We start from the raw sequence: 22624 nt of genomic DNA on the forward strand, positions 1-22624 counted from the left end.
GGAACAAAAGGTTTTAAGGCAGTAAAGGTTTGACAGTAGGTAGCATACATTTGCGTTGAGATAGTGATCTGCTCTTTCCACGTGTATCATAAGAGCCGATTAAGCCGACTACACACTTAACATCGGACAAAACTACTATCTGACGACCCTGAACCTTTCTACTGTCATCTTCAACCCGCAAGCTGCGTCTGCCAAGCGTGACTATTATAAAGTATCAACTATGTAGTGTAGAGAATAATAATCAATCCATGCTAATTTCGGATACGGCGACCGTGGGCTCCCATGAGCCTGGAAAATCCACCTTTGTTTACAAAGTATATTCTGCCACAAAGTGGACCCGTGTAGAGTTTGGAGAATACTCATCCCTGCAGTGGACTGCCTCAAGCTGATGATCATTCGAGTATGGCCTTTATTTTACTTATTTCTCTCTAAAACCTGAAATATAAACCCAGCGTTTGTCAGATTTAACTGAAACCGTTCGACCATCGAAGCGTAATGAATGTATTAAAATTAAAATTGTGACGAGTCAAATAAACACATCATTATCTTCAATTCAGTGGCAAGGCCAACAGCCAACAAATTATTTCGTTGAATGCAATAATAACGTGGTGTTGATTATAAAATCAGATCACATCATTTTGGGAAAAATTGGCTATTATTTTTGCTTGTAAAACGTCACGTACAAACAAAAACTTATACAGTGTCGATTTAGTGACGTTAATGTATTTTTTGTATTATACCTTACTATTAATTATAATACCTACCTAATTTTAAATCTGACATGGGTTTGTCTCAAGTCTGAAGGTACCCATATATTTTTACCTAATGAATTATTATTATCACATCAACAGCCTATAAGTGGCCACAGCTGACCAAAGCCTTTTGTCGCATGGACATTTGGACAAGGTATGAGCATTAATCACTACGCTTGCATAATGCGAATTGGTGATTATTAGAAATAGAATAAGCCCAGGTTTTCTCACGATGTTTTCCTTTACCATTTGTCAGTGGCGTCAAAATAATGTTAGAAACATATAACTGGGAAAAAGTCACATTGGTACTTGCTTTTGGTAGGTTTCGAACGCTCACTTATAGATAAAAGGCCACCACGACATTCAATTATAGATAAAAGGATTAAAAACCCCAATATAGATAATTTCCCACTAACCGGAGAGTAGATGATACAACAACAATGATAACGAGAAATATAAAACCAACCGTCCCTGTGTTTGTCACTAAAAATCTTAAAAATCATACCAGTCAAACTAATAAATGTATTATTATAATATATCATCACGTCATCATTACTTATGATGCAGGTGTAGGTAAAAGTGGACATTACAGCACGTGATGCCGCTATATAATGTTAAACACCCATTTTCACCATTTGTATAAGTCCCATGTAATAGCAGGTGAGCCTATGGCCATATACCGGGCACATATCTAGACACCATGCTACTACTGAAAAATTTTCAAAAACCGAAAAAAGCTCAGCAATACTACATAATAAATGTGTCACGAATTTACTTTATCACCATACATAGGGGACGGAAAGCCTAAACTGAAACATCCAATGACCACAGCACACGTTAAATTTACAAGACACATGTATCAAAGAAAAAAAAGTAAGCAAAAGCATAACTAAATACATGAAAGAGATCGGCAAAACTGTCCTACAGGATACAACTGATTGGTTCCAAAGTCTCCCTCAATTACTGTTTGTTACCAACTCATTTATTAATTAGCAATGACAAACGACCCGGGGTCATTTCGATAATGGTTTCAAAACATCGGCTTCTCTGCATGTCAAGATAAAGGGAACTTCAGCGGCACACAGTGCAGTTTGCATTCTGATTTTGAGTTGCGAAGACGTCCCATTACCCACATTTTTAAAATGAACAAGCTCTTCATTGTTTTTCTGGCTGTATGCCTTGTCAGCGTAAGTTTCTTTTTCTTTATCCTTGGTTCTTGGGGTGATACAAAAATTCAGTGTCTTTTCATCTCTAGTTGCTGTTTTGATTTGAATTATTGTTTCTTGTACTTTTGTCGCCTTTACTTTCTATAAAATGTTTGTCTCTTCTGCTACCAGAATGTGGCACAGCTAAGAATATGTTTATGTAAATCATAGTCCACAAACTATAATATGGTTTTAAACTTAACGGTCTTTTTGGGCTTATATTATATACTTTAAACATACTGGTTACCATTTTGCCATTATTTTTTTTTTTCATAATTTTATAACAATGTCTATAGACTAACAGTGTTACTCTAAATCGTTTACATTTCATTTTAAATTACAATTTTATGTGAAAGAACGAGATTTACTACATTTGTAACAGATTTACATGAAAGAACGAGATTTACCAACGCATATTGCAATAATGCTCCGACCATTCTTTTTAAGAACAAGTAGTCTACCAAAAATAGACCTTATTCCTTCTAATATCTTAATATCACATTAAATACAATAACATATTCTTTTCTTCATACAGGTTCACGCTTTCGTGAAACGTGACGCTCCTGCCGCTGGCAACAACTACATGGAGACACTACAAAAGCAGATGGAAGAATTCGCAAAGACTGTCAACAACCAAATGTCACAAGCCTTCGACCCTGACACCATCAAGAAGAACTTCAACGAATTAGTTGATAATGCTACTAAGACCGTAAGTGATCGTTTAATATTCAATTTAAAGACTATATACATTATGGTTTATTTTTGAAGAGCTAATGACTTCTTCTGCCCTGGGCGAGGCGAGAGGGAGATTTTTATCTTTATTTTTATTTTTATTCTAGCACAAAGCCTAAAATTACTCAAATAATAACATATTATAGGAGTGTTTTCTTCTAGACTTCCCAGTGTATAATTAAATACTTGTAATAAACTAAGATATGAGTAATGTTTGAGCTAAATTCAGCTAAAAAGCTTTAAACAGAGATGAGTAGAAAGAGGGTAGAGAGGCCTTTGCCCTGCAGTGGGACGATCATGGCTAAAATCTAATCTAATCTTGAGCTAAATATAATGGTTATCGTAATGATTCTCAAAATATAGATGAATCAAGTAATATTTGATAGAATCTGGATAGTACAGCTCTTTAATCTGTGGTCTCTAACTCGCCTGCTGTATACAGAGATTACGAGAAATCCTCTTATGTAGACGAGGACGGACTGCCAAGGACTGTCGATATTGTTGTTGAAGTTTGTTACTTAATATTTTGACACGAGCACTTAATATTTTGCTAGTGCGACTCGGGTTCGATTCCCGGGTCGGGCGAAATATTGCTCAGGTTTTTCGAAAAATTTCTCAGTAGTCTGGAAATGTGCCCGGTATATGGCAATAGGTTCACCACCTATTACATGGGACTTACATCGTAAATTGTGAAAAGTGGGTGTACACAGTGGCATTACGTGCCATAATGTGCACCTCTACCTACCCCTTCGGGGATTAAAGGAGTGACGATATGCATGTATGTATTTTGACACGATATTGTTATTTACAGATCAACCAGATGAAAGCTGCTGGCCAACCCAAAGCGGCCTAAAAGACTGATTCGCGTACAGTGAACAATAACACTTATTTACTCCATAATTTAGAGTGTATAATCCTATTCTGCCTTTCAAATCAAAGCAAATCTGTATTACATTCTTTTTCTAAAACAACATTATGTTTGTAATGAAAGTCTGCGATTTATTTAATAAATCAATTTCATAAAAAATACATTTAGATATTTTATTTCCTTTACAATTTGAATATAGACGAGTCATGAACATACCTATATTGGTACGGTACCTACAAACTTCTGTCGCCTTATTACTAGAACTGTAAGGTTCAATTACTGTAAGCTTATGCACGTTTCAAGTGTGATTGCGGACTTGAAGGTTTCAGATTTGATTCCAGATAACATATTCAGTTACATCACGGACTCTCTACTAGTTTCAAGTCCAAGAAGAAAGAATCCCTCTGTGACTCGAAACTAGTAGTAGAACTTTTCTCAGTAAATTCCCGTGAGTGAGCCATTAATATTTTTCAATTTAGAATGTGTCACGGCAGTTTATAAAAATACATACTTTTAAATAACAGTCAATATTTTGTAACGGTAACTGGTCTTATCAGTGTAGTTAAAAGCCTACGAGAAATGTTCCGAGATAAACCATATGTTGACCCGTTATCACATTCTGATAAGCAAGGTCTTTACAAGTTTAAGGTCAATGCTGATAATATGAGTATCATTTGATATCTAATGAATTATTTCACTACTCGGAAACAATCCCGGATCGTGCATGGACGTGCACGGACGAATTTTGTACATAATTTAGAAGTGACAGAGAAATAAAACCAGCCAATGTAGCAATGGATGAATCTAGACTAAAGACGAATGACGATTTCTTTTTTGAGGTGTGTAAATCATCCTATAATGCTTCTCCTCTGCATTGGGCTAGGCGAGAGGGAGCGTCAGACTCTTATACTGATTAGAAATCACCCTGATCCTACTCCTGATTTTTAAACCGGTAAACTGGTAAACCCGATAGGTAATCCGCAGCTCCAGAAGACAAATGAAGATAACCCAATGTTTAGCAATACTTTGCTTAACAAATCCTTGAATACAATGATATACACTGTCAATATGAAATCATATTATGTTTATTTCAACCAGAATATTACCTATGTATATTTCATGTTATGTATAATGTATACATATACAGAAGCGCATTCGTATTGCTGTCGAGTTCCATCACTTAGCATATAAAGAGCCACTTTCAGGATTCCTTTATAAAGGGAGCGATCTGGAAAATTTTAAATTTGCTGAGAAATTTTTAAAATCTTTTTGTAAAAGGATCCTCTTGGTGCGGTTAGAGGATGATGTAAGAATTTTTTAGGGATTTTTAATGAGTAGGGCGATGAAAATTTTATATTTGACACCCTTTTATTACAAAAAATTATTTAGTTGTAATTTTAAAGATGTTATTGTAGTGTAATTAACGAGTAGGAGAGATTTATTGTTGTTCTTTTTTCGGTCCTTCAACACAAAAATTCAACAATTACATTTTTACGTTGAATGGATTGAATTGTGTATGATAAATTGGTATACAATTTTTGCTAATAGTCCTTTTGGCATTAGTATGAAGGAATGGCGTAGCGAACCGATTAACAAAAATATTCGTCGAATAAAAGCATGTGAAATGTAACGATAGATTTTTGAAAGATATATTCATCTAACTATAATATGTTCGGGCAACATCTGTCAGGTAAACACATATTAAAGCAACACAAATAGGTATCTCGACCGAAGTAAAAATAATTCCCTAGCTACATTCGTCGCGGTTCTTTTCAAACTAATAGAATATTCTCTCTGGCTCAAGTTACGGGTTCTGCAGGTGGTTTTAATATGCATGGAGCCCAGCTGCCGATAAGCCGTCCTTACAAAGCCTGACCTGATCCTATTTGAGCGTCTTGGGCCGTCTACCCGAAGGATTTTCTCAGATTTACACCAGATTTTCCCTTCGGAATATAGTGGTTGCATACTTTTATATTGCTCGCTCGCAAGTCAATTTTATTCTATTTCAACTGAATATTTCGAGTTATGAGATAATAATGTATTTGGATTTTTAAGTATTATAATGTCTGTTCCGATGACCTAGGTTTTGTTTCAAAAAAAGAATCTCGATTTAAGACGAAGAAATATCTTAAAATTGATGTATTGGGATGAACATAAGCCCCCGGTAAAAAAAATAGTGATTGCAAGAGTTTGACGAGTCGACATGCTTAAGGTAGAGAGAAAGAGATTATCTACAAGATAAGTCTCCAGAACATCAACAGGATACTTCTACGGCATACTCAGATCATGTATTGTCACTTTAAAGTACCAAATAAGTACCTAGATAGACATGCCCACTATATAGACCTACATATTTTCGTGTCATACGCTCAAAGCGTTATTCAGGCCTTAGAAAGTTATGTTCCGTCCCAAGCTCACATAATTCAAGAAGAGCCATCATGTCACATCCATAGTACTTTCGATCATTGTCAGAGTAGCTTGCAGAAATCTCACGACAGAGACATATAACGCGAACACAGGTGCGGAAACTCCTCAACAAACATTTGTCTAAGTTGACTCGAGACCAACAAACTTTACAGTCTCCTAACACAATAATGCACCGTATCTCAATGTAATAAGATATAAATTCAGTTTTTTGAACGCAACTTTATAGAACAGTTCCATGGTCGAAGAAATAAGTCATTTGGAAATAAATTGGTATTACTTATTAGAAAGAATTGGACCTAATGACAAGTAAATAAAGCTTAAATTAGGTTTGTATTGTCATCAAACTTAGTCGTTATGTAATTAATCTATTTTGTTTTTGTTTGAAATATTGTTGGTTTAGTTTAGAGCCTATTAAATTATTAATAGTCGTAAGTAGTTAATTAGCACTGTTTATTTATTATTAAAGTATAATTATCACAATAATAAATCATTATTATCATTGTGCATGTTTAATTAGATGTATTACAAGTAAAAACAATAGAGACATGGTTAGAATTTTATTAGTTTGAATTCAAAAATGTATTGCATGTACCTAATTTCATGCACTTCAAAACAGCACGTCTCTTCTGTTTTCTAAAGGAACACAAAGGATGTAAATGCACTATACATACGTGTCATATGCATGTATATTATGACATATAGTCACATGTCCACTATACACGTACATATTTGTAGTGTACATGTCACATCTAATGTAAAACAACTACCAAAATAGTCGTAGACTACTTATAACATGGTGAGAATAAATACAATCAATATTAACTTCTCAAGCAGAAAAGACAAGAAGTCAACAGTTATGCTTCCAAATACCACACAACACAGTAAAAAAAATATAACTGCTGCACTAAAAGAAAATATTTGTCAACTAACGCCTGCAAATATTTGTTTAGGATTTTGTTTATTTGTGCAATTCTATTGCCATAGCATACTTATTGAAAATAATATAGCCATAGATTTTTTTAAATATAAGTTAGAAGTCATGTAAAACGTTTTAACACGACAGTTAGTTTTTGAAAATTAACTATAAGTTCCATAATATCATCATCTAGTTAAAAAAATGTATAGAAGTGGATTATTGTAAGAAAACAAACTGTCATGAGACAGAAACAACAAAAAAAGATTTTTTTAATCATTTTGACGTGTAAAGTGACGAAAATAAATTCATTGTTTCATCACCCGAAAGGGGAATGGGTACGTCCTTTGCTATACAACGAATACAATTAGATCTGATTTTAAAATCCATTAATATATTTTTCCTGACCATTACATTATATCATAGCGACTATCAAAGTCGCGCTTGCAACCGCTCGACGTGAATATCTAGAATATCTGTGAACCAGATATCTTGCAATATTCCAATTTCATGACTACTTGGAATCATTCAAATGCACATTGTATCCTTATGAAATTTTCATACAAATAGTTTCCTAGATTATCATATAGATGGATGGTATTTCTAGACTGTTAGCAGACACCGACGTCTTTGTTTGTGAGTAGCTAGAATACAAAATCCTCACGAAGTTTGTAATAACGAAATGCTTTGCACGAAATAATAGACAGAAATGACTCGTATCTAACATATAACAGAAATGACTAACACCTAATATAATATCTATAATATAAAGTAAACCCCTTTAATACAAGGTTGGGTATGGAGACATACAATGGACACATATACAATGTAAAACTGACTTTTTACCAGATTTGTTATGAATATTATGTAATTATATGTATAAGCTACGAGCTTCATATTAAGCATTTGCCAGTGGCTTCGCTACGGGATAAAATACCCATCCAGTATCCGTTTACCCAAGTCAGCTCATACCCTAGCTGTATACTAAATTTCATCAAAATCTGTGCAGTAGATTCAGCGTGATTTACGGACATAAATATCCAACCATCCAAACAAATTTGAAAGACCACACTTATAGTATTATTTAGTGTGATACTTTGCCTAATCTGGGAATTGAGAATGTGATCCCTTGCTCGGCAGTCGCACTTTGAATACTGGACCAACGAGGCTTATTTACTTATTGATTCTATATTAGTCAGTTATTATGGGTCTCCTTCTCACCAAATTATCTTCAGAATTATCAACACGTCTATAGGGCGATAAGCCGTTAGTACCAAATGTTCGGGGATAATGTTACTATCACCACAGCACTTGGCAGCGTATTGCTGACCGCCTAATGATGTTATTACAACTCAGTACTAGATGTGTATATTGTTCTAAGTTAGTTAGATAGTGAAAATTATTAGCACTCGTGGTTAGAATGGAATTTTATAAATCTTAGAAGCAGACATCAAGAATATTATGGTTTAGTTGTCTATGTTATAACCTTTTTGCGCCGTGTTGATTATTATTATTATTTTCTAAACTTAGTAGGATGGCGTTTGGCCACTATCTTGCCTAGTGGTAAGCTATGATATGATGAGCAACTTATTTATCTTTTGTTTTGCCTACAATTTCTTGTAACGGTGTAAATAAACTGTCTTTCTTTCTTATAGCTACCTATTTTAGGATACATAAATGCCATGTCATGGATGACCTAAAAGCCTTGAAGATGTTCATGTTGTCACGATTTAATAAAAAATCCATAGAGGACACTATTGTAATTAACTAAGTAATTCACTAAACAAAACATATTTAACGATGACAACCGTTTTTCATTCCCAAACAAAAAAAAATCTCTAAAACTAATGAACAAACTCTCAACCAAAACCAAGATAGTGATAAAAAAAACTTCCCAAATTAGTTGCGAAACGCAATTTCAATCTTATCGACACACTTAAGAATGTAATGGTAAAAGCAGGCCACGTTCCAGATGAAGCTAACTCATTAACAGCTACCAATTGAAAAGTAAAGAAGTTCAGAGTTGTGGAATAAGTGCCAACAAAAGTGCTAGATCTGAAGGACCGTAAGGATGCGGGCACATTGAGCCTCTCAGAGATAAAGGGCTCGAGAAATCAAGGCGTATTTAACCCAATGACTGGCAAAAGGCAAGTGAAGATTTGCGAGAACGATAGAGCTATCTCAAAATCTGTTCCGTTGTAAAGGATTTTTGTTCTAAAGGGGTTAAGTTCATCAAAGTTTTTTGAGTAATAGGCGTAATTGTGGACAATGGACTTGTTTTGTAGAATTGTATTGTGTTCCAAAACAAGTACAAAAGTGAATTTCCCATTTTTTTTTTTGTGATAAACATAGGTACAAAGATAACCGCAAGTTTAGCGTGAAGTGTTTGTGCTACGGCTTCCAAGAATATTTTTTAAAATAAATTTTCATTTGAATTGCGGTCATATTAATCTACCTCTATTCAAAACATCACAATAACTTTGATTACTCATCTATTTACTAGTTTTTGCTAATTATTATTAGGAACACTTACTGATGAGTAAAAACCTTACTCTTAAAAGGGTAAATGCCATAGCCTCCACGCTTGACTTTCGCTTGGGGGCTACAATATCGGTTATTGAAAAATTTAGATGATACTTTAGCTTGTATCTTAGCAAGTAGTTACAGTTTAATGAGATAGGTAAGTCTATAAGCTCTTATTTACTCTTCATTTAATCACACTTATGTTATAAATGTGAAAGTTTGTTTAATTGGATGTTTGTCCGTCAATCACGCTGAAACTACTGAACGGATTTAGATGAAAGTTGGTATACAGATAGAGTATGAGCAGACTTGGATGATAGGAGGAATTTATATCGCAGGAGAAAGCGAGCATAGCCGCTGACAGAAGCTAGTGAGTAATATTTAAAAAGAAATAGTCACAATTTCAGTTTTCATTACGATGTCCTTTCAACCCTTTGTATAGCGAAAACGTTTAAATTTTAAACGTCCAAGTTATTATTCAAACAATGCAAGGATTTTAGGCATTTCTTGCCTATTGTTTGCGTCGCGAAACGGAGGAAAAATTGTACCGTTATTGTTCGATAAAGTTCTTCGGTGAATAAAGGTTGAATTATTCGCAGCAATTGCTATCGATAATAACTTCAAGATAATAAGAATTTTGTAAAGAGTTGAATATTTAAAAGTATCGAATGGAAATACAAACTTTAATGTAGCGCCTGCTAAATGTTAAACGCAAAACTTCTCTCTGGCGAAATGTTGCTGTTAAATGTGATACAATAGTGATGGGTTTATGGTATACTAGTATGGCAGTCATTTAGGGAGGCCTTTGTTCATCAGTAGACGTTTTATGACTAATATGCATGTAAGCATGGTAGGTATACAAAATATAGCAAATAGAAGGTCCAATAAGTGAATTGCATTTACTAACCGAATTGGCTATACTTTAGGTATTCTAGCATTATGTTTTGAACAAAATATAAATATAAATCTTATAATGCTAATGTACTAAGTAACAAAATTAAGTGCGAATTGCCTGCTCAAAAACTCTCTTTACAAGTAATATTATTTACTCGACATCAAGTTCAATCAATTTACCTAGATAGGTACCTACTTACCAAATAAATATCATCAAAATTCTAAGACAGTAAAACATATTAACGTAAGTTTTTCCAATAAAACTTTTATTACAACTAGATAAAGATTATTTTTCTATCAAGTCTTTTCACAAACTTGTTAAAATAGTTATTCAATTTGTACCTAAACAAAGTCGCGAAAGTACTCATCAATCATTATCATTTTCTAATCTCGTTACCGAAGCTATTTTAATATAATATAATTTATAATAACTTCACAAAATTATACTTTGAATAGTTGTCAGCTTTTGAATAAATAAACAGCCAACTAGAATTGTCTAGAAAGCTATTTTGATACCTAAATAACTGGATGTCTTAAGTCAGTCTATTTCGTGAATTATAAATCACTAACATTAGTCTTAATAGCGTCAAAATTCATAAAATATTTTGATTAGTACCTAACTTAAATATTTTATGAATAAACAGAAATAATTGAGAGTATAAATGACAGAGACATTTAAATGGAACCGAAGTGAATTTTAAGTTATATGTATAGGATTCAGGTATATTTTATATTGTTACTAAAATTAAAACCTTGATGCTATATTACAAATTAAAAAAACATTAATTTTGAATGTACTAAATAATAAAAATAATATTCTTGCCCACTTATTGAGAAACAGGCGATAATTGTTTTTGTAAAGTAGCACTTCATGTAAAGTGTGGAAATGTTCCCAAATTCTATGAAAGCGTTCAGTACCCTTAGTACGAGTTTGCTTTACATTGAAGGAAAACAAAACGAGAGCGCGTTCGGCCCTTTGATTGGCCGGCACGAATGAATTAAACTCGTAAGACCTTAGATTTTTTTCTCAAATAACAAAGAAAATTTCATTCTTTTGTTAACCAATTAGTTTGTACGCACTGTAGGTATTATAATCAAAGTTAAAAGATCTCACATATCACAATAGACGCCCCACACATTGTCAACATAATTAACCACATATCCTAAATATACCAAATACCGAAGCGAAAGACTTTGGTACGAAGGAGTTAAAGAGTCGCAAGTTGTGGCAATTTACATAGAAATTAACATGCAAACATCCCCTATTTGATAATTATGCTAATTTGGAGCTTGTGCATTTGATAATAGGTACCTAATGTCAGGTTAATTCAAGATGCTTGGTGTGATCACGTCAGTTAAGCTGTGACAGGTGGCTAGAGGCAGTGTAAGAAGTACTTTTATGGGTCCATGTCCAATTTTATTACTAGTTATTATTATAAGTTGAGTTCCTCATTGAATAGTTACGTGAGTAAGCCGGAAAACATACTCTTTATAGATAGTTTAGTATGTATTATGAAAGTTATAATACTTTTTTTTACGTTTGATGGGTCGACGTTTGGCCGCTATCTCACCTGATGGTAAGTGATGATGCGGCCTACGATGGAGCACGTCTGCCCTAGTCACTCGAGCTTTGAAGACATTCAGGTTATACCCATCAAATACAAATTAGTTTTGTTAATTGTGTCTGAGATCAGTAGGTTTTGGCTATCATTTTGGGTTGCATCTGTTACTGACCTGAGCTGGATTTGATATCCATTGCTATAAATCCAGTAATGGACTTATCTATAAGAATATTCTCAGAAATATCGGAAAGCCTAGCTTTACGTCCATAACACTAGGCTTTGATGTTGCTATTGTTGAATGTTCAGAGAAGCGGGTGAATTTTCAGTATATACTATTGTCTACATATTTCGTGGAATCGAAGACGTCCTATGATTTTTGCTTCTACTATCACGCTAGCCCACTTATTTGGAGCTGCGGACTACATAGCGAGTTTACGGGAGTTGCGGATTGAAAAGCAGGAGTAGGAACAGGGTGGTTTTTAGTCAGTAAGAGTCTGACACTCCCTCTCGCCTCGCCTAAGGCGAGAGAAGTCATTGGATGATTTTCGCTCCGTAATAAAAAAACCCTCTTATTTAACTTTGTTAATTATATAACACAACACAATTCACAGTAAGATGAGTATTTATATTTATACGTAGGTGAAACGTTTGCTCAGTCCTCGCCACCTCAAGGACAAAGGGTAAAATTTCACACATCAGTACCTCTCTCAAATATAAGCTTTCAACTGTGAACACCGTGTTAAAATCGGTTCAGTAGCTCTCAAGTTTGTACAACAGATTATAGAAATTACAAATTAGAGAGTACGAACGTTTGAAGTAAATTGGCTGGATTTGATGTGTTGTTATTCATGAATTTATTATTCAGATTTTTAGATAAGGTTTTACCTGAGATTCGTTGGTTTGTTATTCTTAAATCTTTTAAGAAAATGAAGTATAATTCTATAAGTGAAATGAGCCTCTCATTTATCCCCTTCCCAATCTTCCCAATCCCCGATTCCCTAACTACCCTTAAATTCCTAACCCCCAAAAGGCCGACAACGCACTTGTAACGCCTCTGGTGTTTCGGGTGTCCATGGGGCAGTGATTGGTTACCATCACGTGATCCGTCTAATAGTTTACCGGCTTATACCATAATTAAAGATAGTATCCATATTTCGTCTGCTCATTTAGCACCTTATACCATAAAAAATAAAGATGAATTAATTTGACACCTACACAAAATACATTCCAAAAGACTTTTTTAGGCCTCAGTAAAGAAGGAACTACTATTATCAATTTGAGACCCTCTACACAAACATTTGCTTGACCCCGTATTATAAAAAATAAACAAAACCAAAATTCAAATCGTAATACGTTCCGCAACTACCATAAAAACGTGCCTTCTCTCTAGGGATCTACCACGCATCAATTTTCGGGCTCCAAAACAAAAATGCTTCGCGAATTATTCAGGCACTTTGCATAAATATTGGATTTTAATACCAAACTCTACTGGCTTTGATCAATATATCCGCTTAGTGCATTTTGGTACTTGACAAAGGGTAACTAAAATAGCGCATATTGGTGTACGCATAACTTGAGCTTTGATAGGTGGAAATACTAATTAATCGAATTTGGAGTATGTAGTTGTTGGATTTTAAAATTGGATTTAAAATGTTGATTGTGTTAACAGTTTTATTTTGCCTAGTGGAAGTTTATTTTTACTAATTGACTTAAAATATCTCTACTATAAATTCGTAGAGGAATTGGGAAATAAGTTATGTAGAATTATTATTTATTATGCACTGAGTGGAGCTTACTCAACGTTAATGGACGTCGCGGCAGACCCACAAGGAGATGGCGGGATGAACTCGATGCCTATGAAAAGTATTGGCCACAGAATGCTCTACGAAGAGACAAGTGGAAGGAGAGTATGGAGGTCTTTGCCCTGCAGTGGGACGACCATGGCTGCAATAAAAATGCACTGAAAAGATAAAAAGATGGTGATGAAACAAAATCACTCTAGAACCATTTATATAAACGAGTTCAACTGTCACTTGTACAGCATTTTCAAAACGCATCACAGTAATATGTTTGCAAAATTCACAACTCCACAACATTACTGTAGCTACATATTTCATAAATTACCCGTGCATTGTGGACGTCTGAATTTTAAGTCCAGTGCGCAAACAAATTATGCAATGCACTAACGAAATTAATCTCGCACACCTACGAGATATGAGTAGCAGTTACCCTCATTAACCCGTTTTAATAAGCGTATATTAATTATAGTCTTCATTAATTTCGCATCTGTACGAATTCGCGTTTCCAAAATAAATCTTTGAGTAACATGCGGGTTCCGTGTTTATTCACAGCGCGGCGTATGTAAGTGCGTTTATTTAATTCATGAAATGAATTATTAAGTTTATATTGTTGTTGAATAACTTTTGTTGGATAAATTGTTTTTTGTTAAATAAAGTTTTTTGCAGTGACCACGTTTTCGCTGCATCAACTAAAGGTTGCCTAGTTAGAATGCCTATGGCGTTAAGCTAAGCCCTTGTACATGAAGTACATCTTACTTGATCAAGATATTCAATTGAAGATCTTCTTGAATGATACATGGATTAAAATTGTGACGACTCTTGCGCAGATTTTATTTCATAAAGAAAACCTTGCAATTTCACCATTTCACCACTGAAATCTACCTGAAAATTTATTTAATAGAAAAACATGTTTACAAATTTATTAGTACTCACGTCTATCAATAAAGCTGTAGGTCCCAACAAAACCCGTAGCATTGTTCTGCTTCGCTCCAGTATGGAACTCTAGGACAAGCGAGGGTCCTGGAGAGTAGAGGGCTGGTGGGGCATCAGCTCTGCTGCCACAGAGCTCCCTAGCCCAGGCTGACCTCTCGTTGATGGCTCCAGGAGGCCCTGGGCCTTGGACCTCCCAGTACACCTTCAAGTAGTCTCCTCTAGTACAGCTGTAACAAAAATAAATGATATTTATTGAATTTTAATAAAAATAAAATATTTTTTGGTCATTCTGGAAAGAGAATACTCAGCTGATTGGGCTTTGTAATTCAGTTTACGATTACAGAAGTATTTTTACTGACAGATTTTTCTACTGAAATCTTTGCGTAGCGTGCCGAAGTGCTGCGTTTTAATATATAAAAAAAAATGATACCACCCACGAGCTTGGTAAAAATGAAAACCACTACGTTATATGGTAGCAATATTTTAAAGGAACAACCAATACTATCGGCTGAAGATCGTTAAGTGCTGTGAAGTTTAAGCTTCTCAATTTTATGAAATAAATGTTTCCCGACCAGTTTAATAGCACTCCATTTTATAAAGACAAGCCTTTATTAAGATGTCATCTAGTTTTATCGGGAAAATTATGTGACTGTGTTGTGTACAGGATTTTCTAAGAAAAAGATAACATTGGAGATTTTGTAGGGCTTTTGTGGGCTCCTTATGACATATATTTTTTGGTTCTTAAAATAGTTTGTACTTATTTATGGAACGATTAGGTGTTCATCCGCCGTACTTCAAATTATTTAATGTTTACTTAATCTAGTCCTTAGCAATTGTTTTCAGAACAAAAGTAATTAACTTAGTGTTGATTTCCATAATTTTTATCAGCTGTTTTAACTGGTATCTGATCAACGAATTGCTATCATATTTTAAACGTCTTATATCCTATGTAGGTATAATATCCTAACATGTTCTTTCTTAGTCTGAATCATTTTATATCCTCTACGTACTCTTTCAAATTGCACCCGTGCCAAACAAAAGCGGCACGGCTAGCTGGTATGATAATAAAAATGGATACCAAAGGAAAACTATTGTCTTTGACGCCACAGCAATTTTGTCACAAAATAAAGACAACGCTCGTGTCATAGATTTACTACTTTTTGTCGGGAGCACATATTTTATGTACAGTCTACACAAACTGGTATTTTCTGGCTGACATTTAAATCTTCCACAGAAATTATTGTGTATGCATGTCCACTAACACAAATAAAATACTAAACGAGAACTGGTTACATTTTGTGTTGTATAAAATTTACAGATTTAATCTGTAGCAAATATTATAATAACTTATTTAAATATCCTTATGTGAACTGCTAAGAAGTTTAATTCTTTGCAGGAGTTCTGTGTTTCCTGATATATTCTGGGAATCTTCAAGACCTCAGTGAATAGATTGCTTATGGGCAGACGTGTTCAATCGTAGGCCGCATCATCGCTCACCACCAGGCGAGATAGTGACCAAACGTCGATCCATGAAATATGTGGAGGATTGCTATTGTTTCTGAGTAAGATACATTGCCATATATTGAATTGGCTGTAGTTGTAAGTAATGATGACAACGACATAATATCCTTAAGTCAATAGTCGTGTCGTGAAGGCGGCGTAGTTGAGCCCGTTGTGTTGACACGGTTACTGAGATTGTATAGACATAACAAATTTAGATAACGTGTTGATTCTAATTCATAATTAGAATTAACATATACATATTACAAATAAAAAAATGTCTAAAAGCACCTAGGAAACTTCCCTAAGTTGAATGTCACTGCCAAATGGCAGTTCTGAAATTAGAACGATAAACAAAATCATAATAATACACTGCTATCACTCATAAAAAATCATCCCTACTACATTTTACAACGCGTAAACCGACACTACGTTCATTCTGATATTTAATTCTCATTAACATTAATAATTCATAGTTGAATGTTGAATTTAAAATGGCGCGTGCATTTATGCATTCAGCTTAATAAGGTTGGCACGTTCAATCGGCACCGTTTATAGTATATCCGTTACTTTGAATTTTAAATCGTTATGCATAGTTATTCCGTTCCGTTTGGCTTGAATTTTTCGTGATCTTTGAATTGAAATGTTAAATGGAAAGGCTGATTGATGATAAGGAATTTACAGAAGAGTAAGATTCTTTTTTATTTGCGTGAATTGTTTATCGCTCTGCAAAGTTCTCGAGGCATGAAAGAGACATTATATGAAAATCGTTCGTTTTGGATGTTTTGGGAGGGGGGGGGAGAATCGTACAATGATTTCTCCAACCTTGGGCAAGGCGAGAGGGAGTGTCAGAATCTTACTGACTAAAATCCACCCCGTTCCTTCTTCTGCTTTGAACCAGAACTCAAGTTTTGGAAAAATACTTATTAAGTATTTATTGTCTTTTAAAAAAGGTCAATCTTTAATAACGATATTCCATTTTTATTTTTCCATTAATCAAGGGCACTCTGACTTATTTCGGAAATGAAAGTCCATATTTAATCCCTAGCCCGTCAGGAACAATCAGAAAGTATAACGAATATGGATTTCTGTGAAATTTTAAAGCACAAATATAGACCCATGTCAATCTAATCAGAAACGTACGCCTTTGAAATTATGGGTACAATTTCCTCAAATTACACAATTATCTGTTCGCCGTAAAACAAATAAAATATTAACGTTGAATCGATTCTGAGCTAAAAATAAAGCGGATTCTACCTGGTAAATGTGCTATCGTTGCGTCTTTAGCAGTATTGGAGTTGACATTTTTTGGGCCACCCCAACCTAACTCAATCGGACTGAAATGACAAGTTCTTTGCCGTTTTTTGAAGTGAGATATTTCTTTTTTTTTGTTTTTGTTTCCTAGTTTATTTGTGAACGTGTGACTATCCGTAATGCTTTCAGTTGGGGCGCGGAGTTAATGCGATATGAGAAGTTTTTTTTGGGAAAAAAGTTTTTTTTTCCTGTACGGAGGAGGGAAGGAAGAATAGATAAATGTTTTTTGGAAGTCGATAATTTTCCTCTTTCTTCTTTCTTTCCGCAGTTTTAAAAGCGGGGTTTTTAAAAGTTTCTTTTGTTTTTATCGTTTGCTAGTTTGAACAAGTCGTTATACAAATTATAATCAGAAATGGTTAAATATTTATTTACTTTGGAATAGGGGGCAGACGCAAAGCAGACTGGTCACCTGATGGTAAGCGAACAGTGCCGCGTGCAACACCGTCGCGTGCGTGGGTTGCTTCATTTAAAAAAAGGCATAGATACGCTCTTTTCTTACACGTTGTGTGATCAAAATTGATCAGAATCAGAAATGAACTTTTAATAATTATAACACCTATTAAAATTTAAACATTCCTACCGCGCCAAAATATGGTCACCATCAATAAATAAAGTCATTAAGCACTCTGATACACTACATCAATTAATTCTTCAGTCGAATCGATACACAGCTCCTATTAATTATATCGACAAGTCTATCATTCACTTGTCATTGGACCTTAATATATCATCAACTTGTCAATACCAGTCGGATGCAAAGGAAGGGTTGGGATGGTGAAAACAGGTTAGTTTTAGTCGTAATTTATACTTTTGATTCATAAAGAGTTGGCAACGAGACAAAAACAATGAACAATGAAAGTAAAAAAAAAAAAATTAAAATCAATTTAATACGATTTTTCAAGTGATAATACGAATATAAACGTTGTGAATATTAAAGGTTCGATTTGAAAGATAAATATATTACCTACCTTTACCCAGTGTGTGCTTTGTGGTTAATTTGATGCTAATGTATTTTGGAATACTATAAATACGGTCAGATACTTGACACCGAATGGTGTGATATGTGGCTAATGAATATTAGCACCCACAACAATATGATTATTGCATTTAATCACTGGGAACTACTTCTTCCATCAAATTAAAGGGGTATGATGTTATGTTATTCATGTTATTTAGTACATAACAGTTTATAATGAACTTGCAACGTTTCATAAGTTGCTTCAGAGGAAATTAATTCATACGAGTATATGTGAAGTTTCCACTTGCCAACTTTGTTTTCTGCTTGTAAAGTTACAAAGTTGTGTTGATACCAACTGTCACTTAATTAGTTAAATATTTTTAATTTTTATAGTAGTACTTTAATGTCATCAGTATAAAACTTTCTATATACGAGTACATTTAAGAGAGATGTAAAGTATCGCCAACCAGTATTGAGCAAGCGTGGTGATACATGTTCAAACTTTCTCCCTGCGAGAAGAGGCCTTTGGTCAGCTGTACCCGCTTATAGGCTGTTGATGTGTGATGCGTGTAATGTATATTATTATAGTAGTATAGCAGTGTAGTTTCATTCGGTTTTGGGTATGAATTTCTGTAGCATAAGTCATAAGGGGTGATAATATAATAAGAGGGATGTCTCGAAAATAACATTAATTAATGCTTTAATTGAATATTGATACGTGTACTACGATATTGAAATCAAACATGTGATACAAAACTAAAGTCATTATATCTTGTATCTCAAAAACTACTAAGCCCATAAACAGCATGACCAAAAACTGCCCAACTTTACGTATGATTTCGACAATTCGACTGACCAATGCCAATGTATCGGAAACTAGCGTCGTCAACACTAATCGTTGCACCGAACAACATGTTAAGCCTTCGATTACAAACACTACTCGTCACCCGACCGGCTGTTTGCCAACAGGACGCATTGTGAATTGCAAATCTGGTGACCGAGTGCACCATCGCTTGACCACCTCGATTTTCATCACAATACACATGTTAGCTCGTGTTTTTACGGCATTGCCAGAATTTTAATGGTCCACACAGCTATTACCTTGTTTGTTGAAATTAAATGGCTGGAATATGGGCCAATGCTGGGTTGAATGGCAGTATAATGTTATTTTTATTGAAATTATTTTGGTATATTCAAAACATGCTGTGCACGTAATGTGTTTCATAAAGGCGACAACGTTGTCTTTTCTTGTGTGAATATGATTGGACAAACATGTTGAGGTGGGTCAAGATTTTGTGTAGTTATAAGTGCCATATGTGCCTTCACTTACAGACCAATCTTAATAAGCATTTTTTAATTATAATCTAAATACCTAAGTGTTTGTATTAGGTGTTAAGTCAACAACTTTTATACTACAAACACTTTTTAGAACAAATGGACGATACAATGGTTGAGACAAACATATGCGCTCTAGCAAAACCGAGAAAACTTTCCGTAAGAGCTCAGGGAAAGATTTGTCTTACCGCTGTATCCCTGGAGTGGGATACCCTTACTGTGATCGATCTAACTGAAGGTGACAGTGTGAGAAATAATCGTACAAGTCTGTTTAGTCTACATACCTATACGTTTTGTAGGTGAATATATGTACAAGGTAATAGAATAATTCAGGGAGAAGGTGTTTATAGTTTGCTAACAGTCAGCCAAGTTATTTGGTGTGTAAGTAACAAAATATATGTAGATTAATCTAATAAAGTGACATTTAAAAATGAATCTTTAAACAACCTCAATAATAACCTTAACACCATTTACAAACTGCCTACCGAGTTATCGGAGCTCCGGTTCGAAAAGCAGGAGTAGGAACGAGGTGTTTTTTAGTCCGTAAGAGTCTGACACTTAAGAGGTAATCATCGGATGATTATCCTCCTCAAAATCTTTTCATCAATCAACAATATAAAATAACGTCGAAAATCATGATCCTTTTTCCAAAACACTCGAACAAAAACAATACGAATCTCTCAATCATAAATCATTCACCAAAAACCGAGCGTAGACCGTCGAAAAACAATTTTGACGACACACTTTATAAGTCAGTTTGAACATGGCGCCACTTTTTGCTCCATGTAACCCTAGTCCCGTTTAATTTAATGCTAGCACATGGGCATTTCCATAATACGAAATTTACAATTCCTTTTCAGTACAGCGACCGATGTGAAATTTCAAACGGCATGCTCAAATGTTGAATATCGATTGCCAATTGGAACGGAATTATCATTATTCGATACTTCATTGTAGTGTTTAATCCTGAATACTTGATAGGTTTTGTTGTGAATTTTTAAGTGATATGTGATCTTATTGGGTAAGGTAGAAGGTATATTTTTAATATGGACATGGTAGTTTAAAAATATAGCTGGCAATTCTAACAATACTTGATATCCATACTATGATAAAATAAACTCTTTTATTTATGAAACAGCCCTTAAACTCTTCCATATCCTTAGTTGGTCATATCTAAAATTCTATTTTAGCTTGTGGTCTTATTTCTTCTGTAGATCAGATTTCTAGATAAATCTTAAAATACCCCTATTACTTTTACTACTAATACTATTACATGGGACTGATTAACAGATTGGTGAAAAGTGGGTGTACACAGTGGCATTATGTGCCGTAATGTGCCGAATAAAATAGCGTGACGATACACGTCTTAAAAATACGAGTAACATAAGAAGGTAGCTACAAAAAAAAAACATGTATTTTAACATTTACAAAAAATACGAGAGAGATCTCTTTGATACGGTAACCATCCTAAAAATCACATCCTACTCGAATTAGTATACGATAATTCGGCAGATAAATGTCACTTCTATTTTAGATCTTCGTATCCACTCGAGAGCAGATCAAACGCCTGGAATATTCCAGAAAATATTATACTTATATATCAGTACGAGTGACGAACCTAACACTTTCTTGATGGTGGAAACGTATGTCGTACCTAATGAGATTGACAGCGGCATTCGAAAATTTAGTTCAAAAATAATAAGCTCATAATTATTTATTGTGATTTATTGACTTACATATTTGTACCCTTACGAGTTTACTTTATGTTGAACGAGATCGAAACGAAAGCGCATTTGGAGCTCTGATTGGCATTTGCGCCAGAGACCGCCAGCAGCGCCGGAACGCTGCTCATGAATATGGGCCTCTAGCATGGTTTGAAACTAGTCGCGTTCCTCGTCAAACAATTACGTGATTAAGCCGATAGCATAATAATTAACCATTTTGTAACAACTGACGCCACATGGATAGAACCGCCATCACGATTAATCTCTATAAATAAAAATATCAATAAATTCCAATTTTAATTGAAACTTTGAGTTCATAATTGAATATCAGAGTTGCAAGTCTTTATTAGTTTCTTATTATTGGATCTGTAGTCCGATGTCGTCAGCTGTTGCATATTAATAAGAACTGTTACTTACTAGTTACTAATCCAGACTAGACTTGTATAGTTCTGAAATGCTTGATACTTTGAATCCTAAATATTGGTATTAAATTGTAAAAATGGTATTTTTTCTGATTTTTGTTTTTTAATTATCGTGTGATACATTAAAATAATTACGTAATTATTTTTATTATATAAATATTATTGTATGCAAGCACATAAGCCGTACGTCACGAACTAACTACTGGTGAAGCTATTCAGATTACTCGCTTAGTTTCAAGTTATAGACGAATCATTATCAGCTGAGAGACAGTCAGTGTAGCAATTATTAGGTGATAAACATATTTAGTTATAGGTAAATTGATAAATCCAACCAAAACTAAAATAAAAATATTCAAAAATATTTGTTTTGCAAAATAAAAGACTGAGCTTCAGAATAATTAAGCCATGTTTGAAATGCATACTGCATTAGAAAAAAAAATGTAGTCGGTCCCACGGTCGAAAAAATCAAAACGGTACCGTACCGAACACATACAAGGGTGGTACATTTGATTTTTAGATTTTACCAAAACACGAATGGGTTTGAATCAGAACATTCACATATGACTTTTATTCAATTCTCCTGTAGCGGGTAACAGCATAAAAAAGTGAAATTAAACTCCTGTCGAAAAAATATATTTGAATTTCAAAAATTCACAACGTTGGGTTTCAAAAAAATATTTTTATGTTTCATATATCTTTTGCTAAACTGGAAACTGTATGTAAATATTTACAGTTTATACAACTGAGCTGCTGCAAGAGTGAG

General features: G+C 34.3%; 2 protein-coding genes across 2 annotated transcripts in view; one reads left to right on the forward strand and one right to left on the reverse strand.

Annotated features, from left to right (window-relative positions):
- The window catches only part of LOC118269840 (suppressor of lurcher protein 1), a 436792-nt gene that overhangs the window by 175831 nt on the left and 238337 nt on the right, over nt 1–22624 (reverse strand). Inside the window, exon 5 of the mRNA XM_050706782.1 lies at nt 14609–14835. Coding sequence (XP_050562739.1) covers nt 14609–14835 — 227 coding nt within the window. The remainder of the gene's footprint in view (nt 1–14608; nt 14836–22624) is intronic.
- LOC118269569 (anionic antimicrobial peptide 2) lies at nt 1772–3718 on the forward strand. Its single transcript, XM_035584714.2, has 3 exons — nt 1772–1939; nt 2493–2666; nt 3501–3718. The coding sequence occupies exons 1-3, from the start codon at nt 1895–1897 to the stop codon at nt 3540–3542; spliced, it is 261 nt and encodes an 86-aa protein (XP_035440607.2). The 5' UTR covers nt 1772–1894; the 3' UTR covers nt 3543–3718.

This window comes from Spodoptera frugiperda, chromosome 30 (assembly GCF_023101765.2).
Source record: "Spodoptera frugiperda isolate SF20-4 chromosome 30, AGI-APGP_CSIRO_Sfru_2.0, whole genome shotgun sequence".
NCBI classification, from domain to species: domain Eukaryota; kingdom Metazoa; phylum Arthropoda; class Insecta; order Lepidoptera; family Noctuidae; genus Spodoptera; species Spodoptera frugiperda.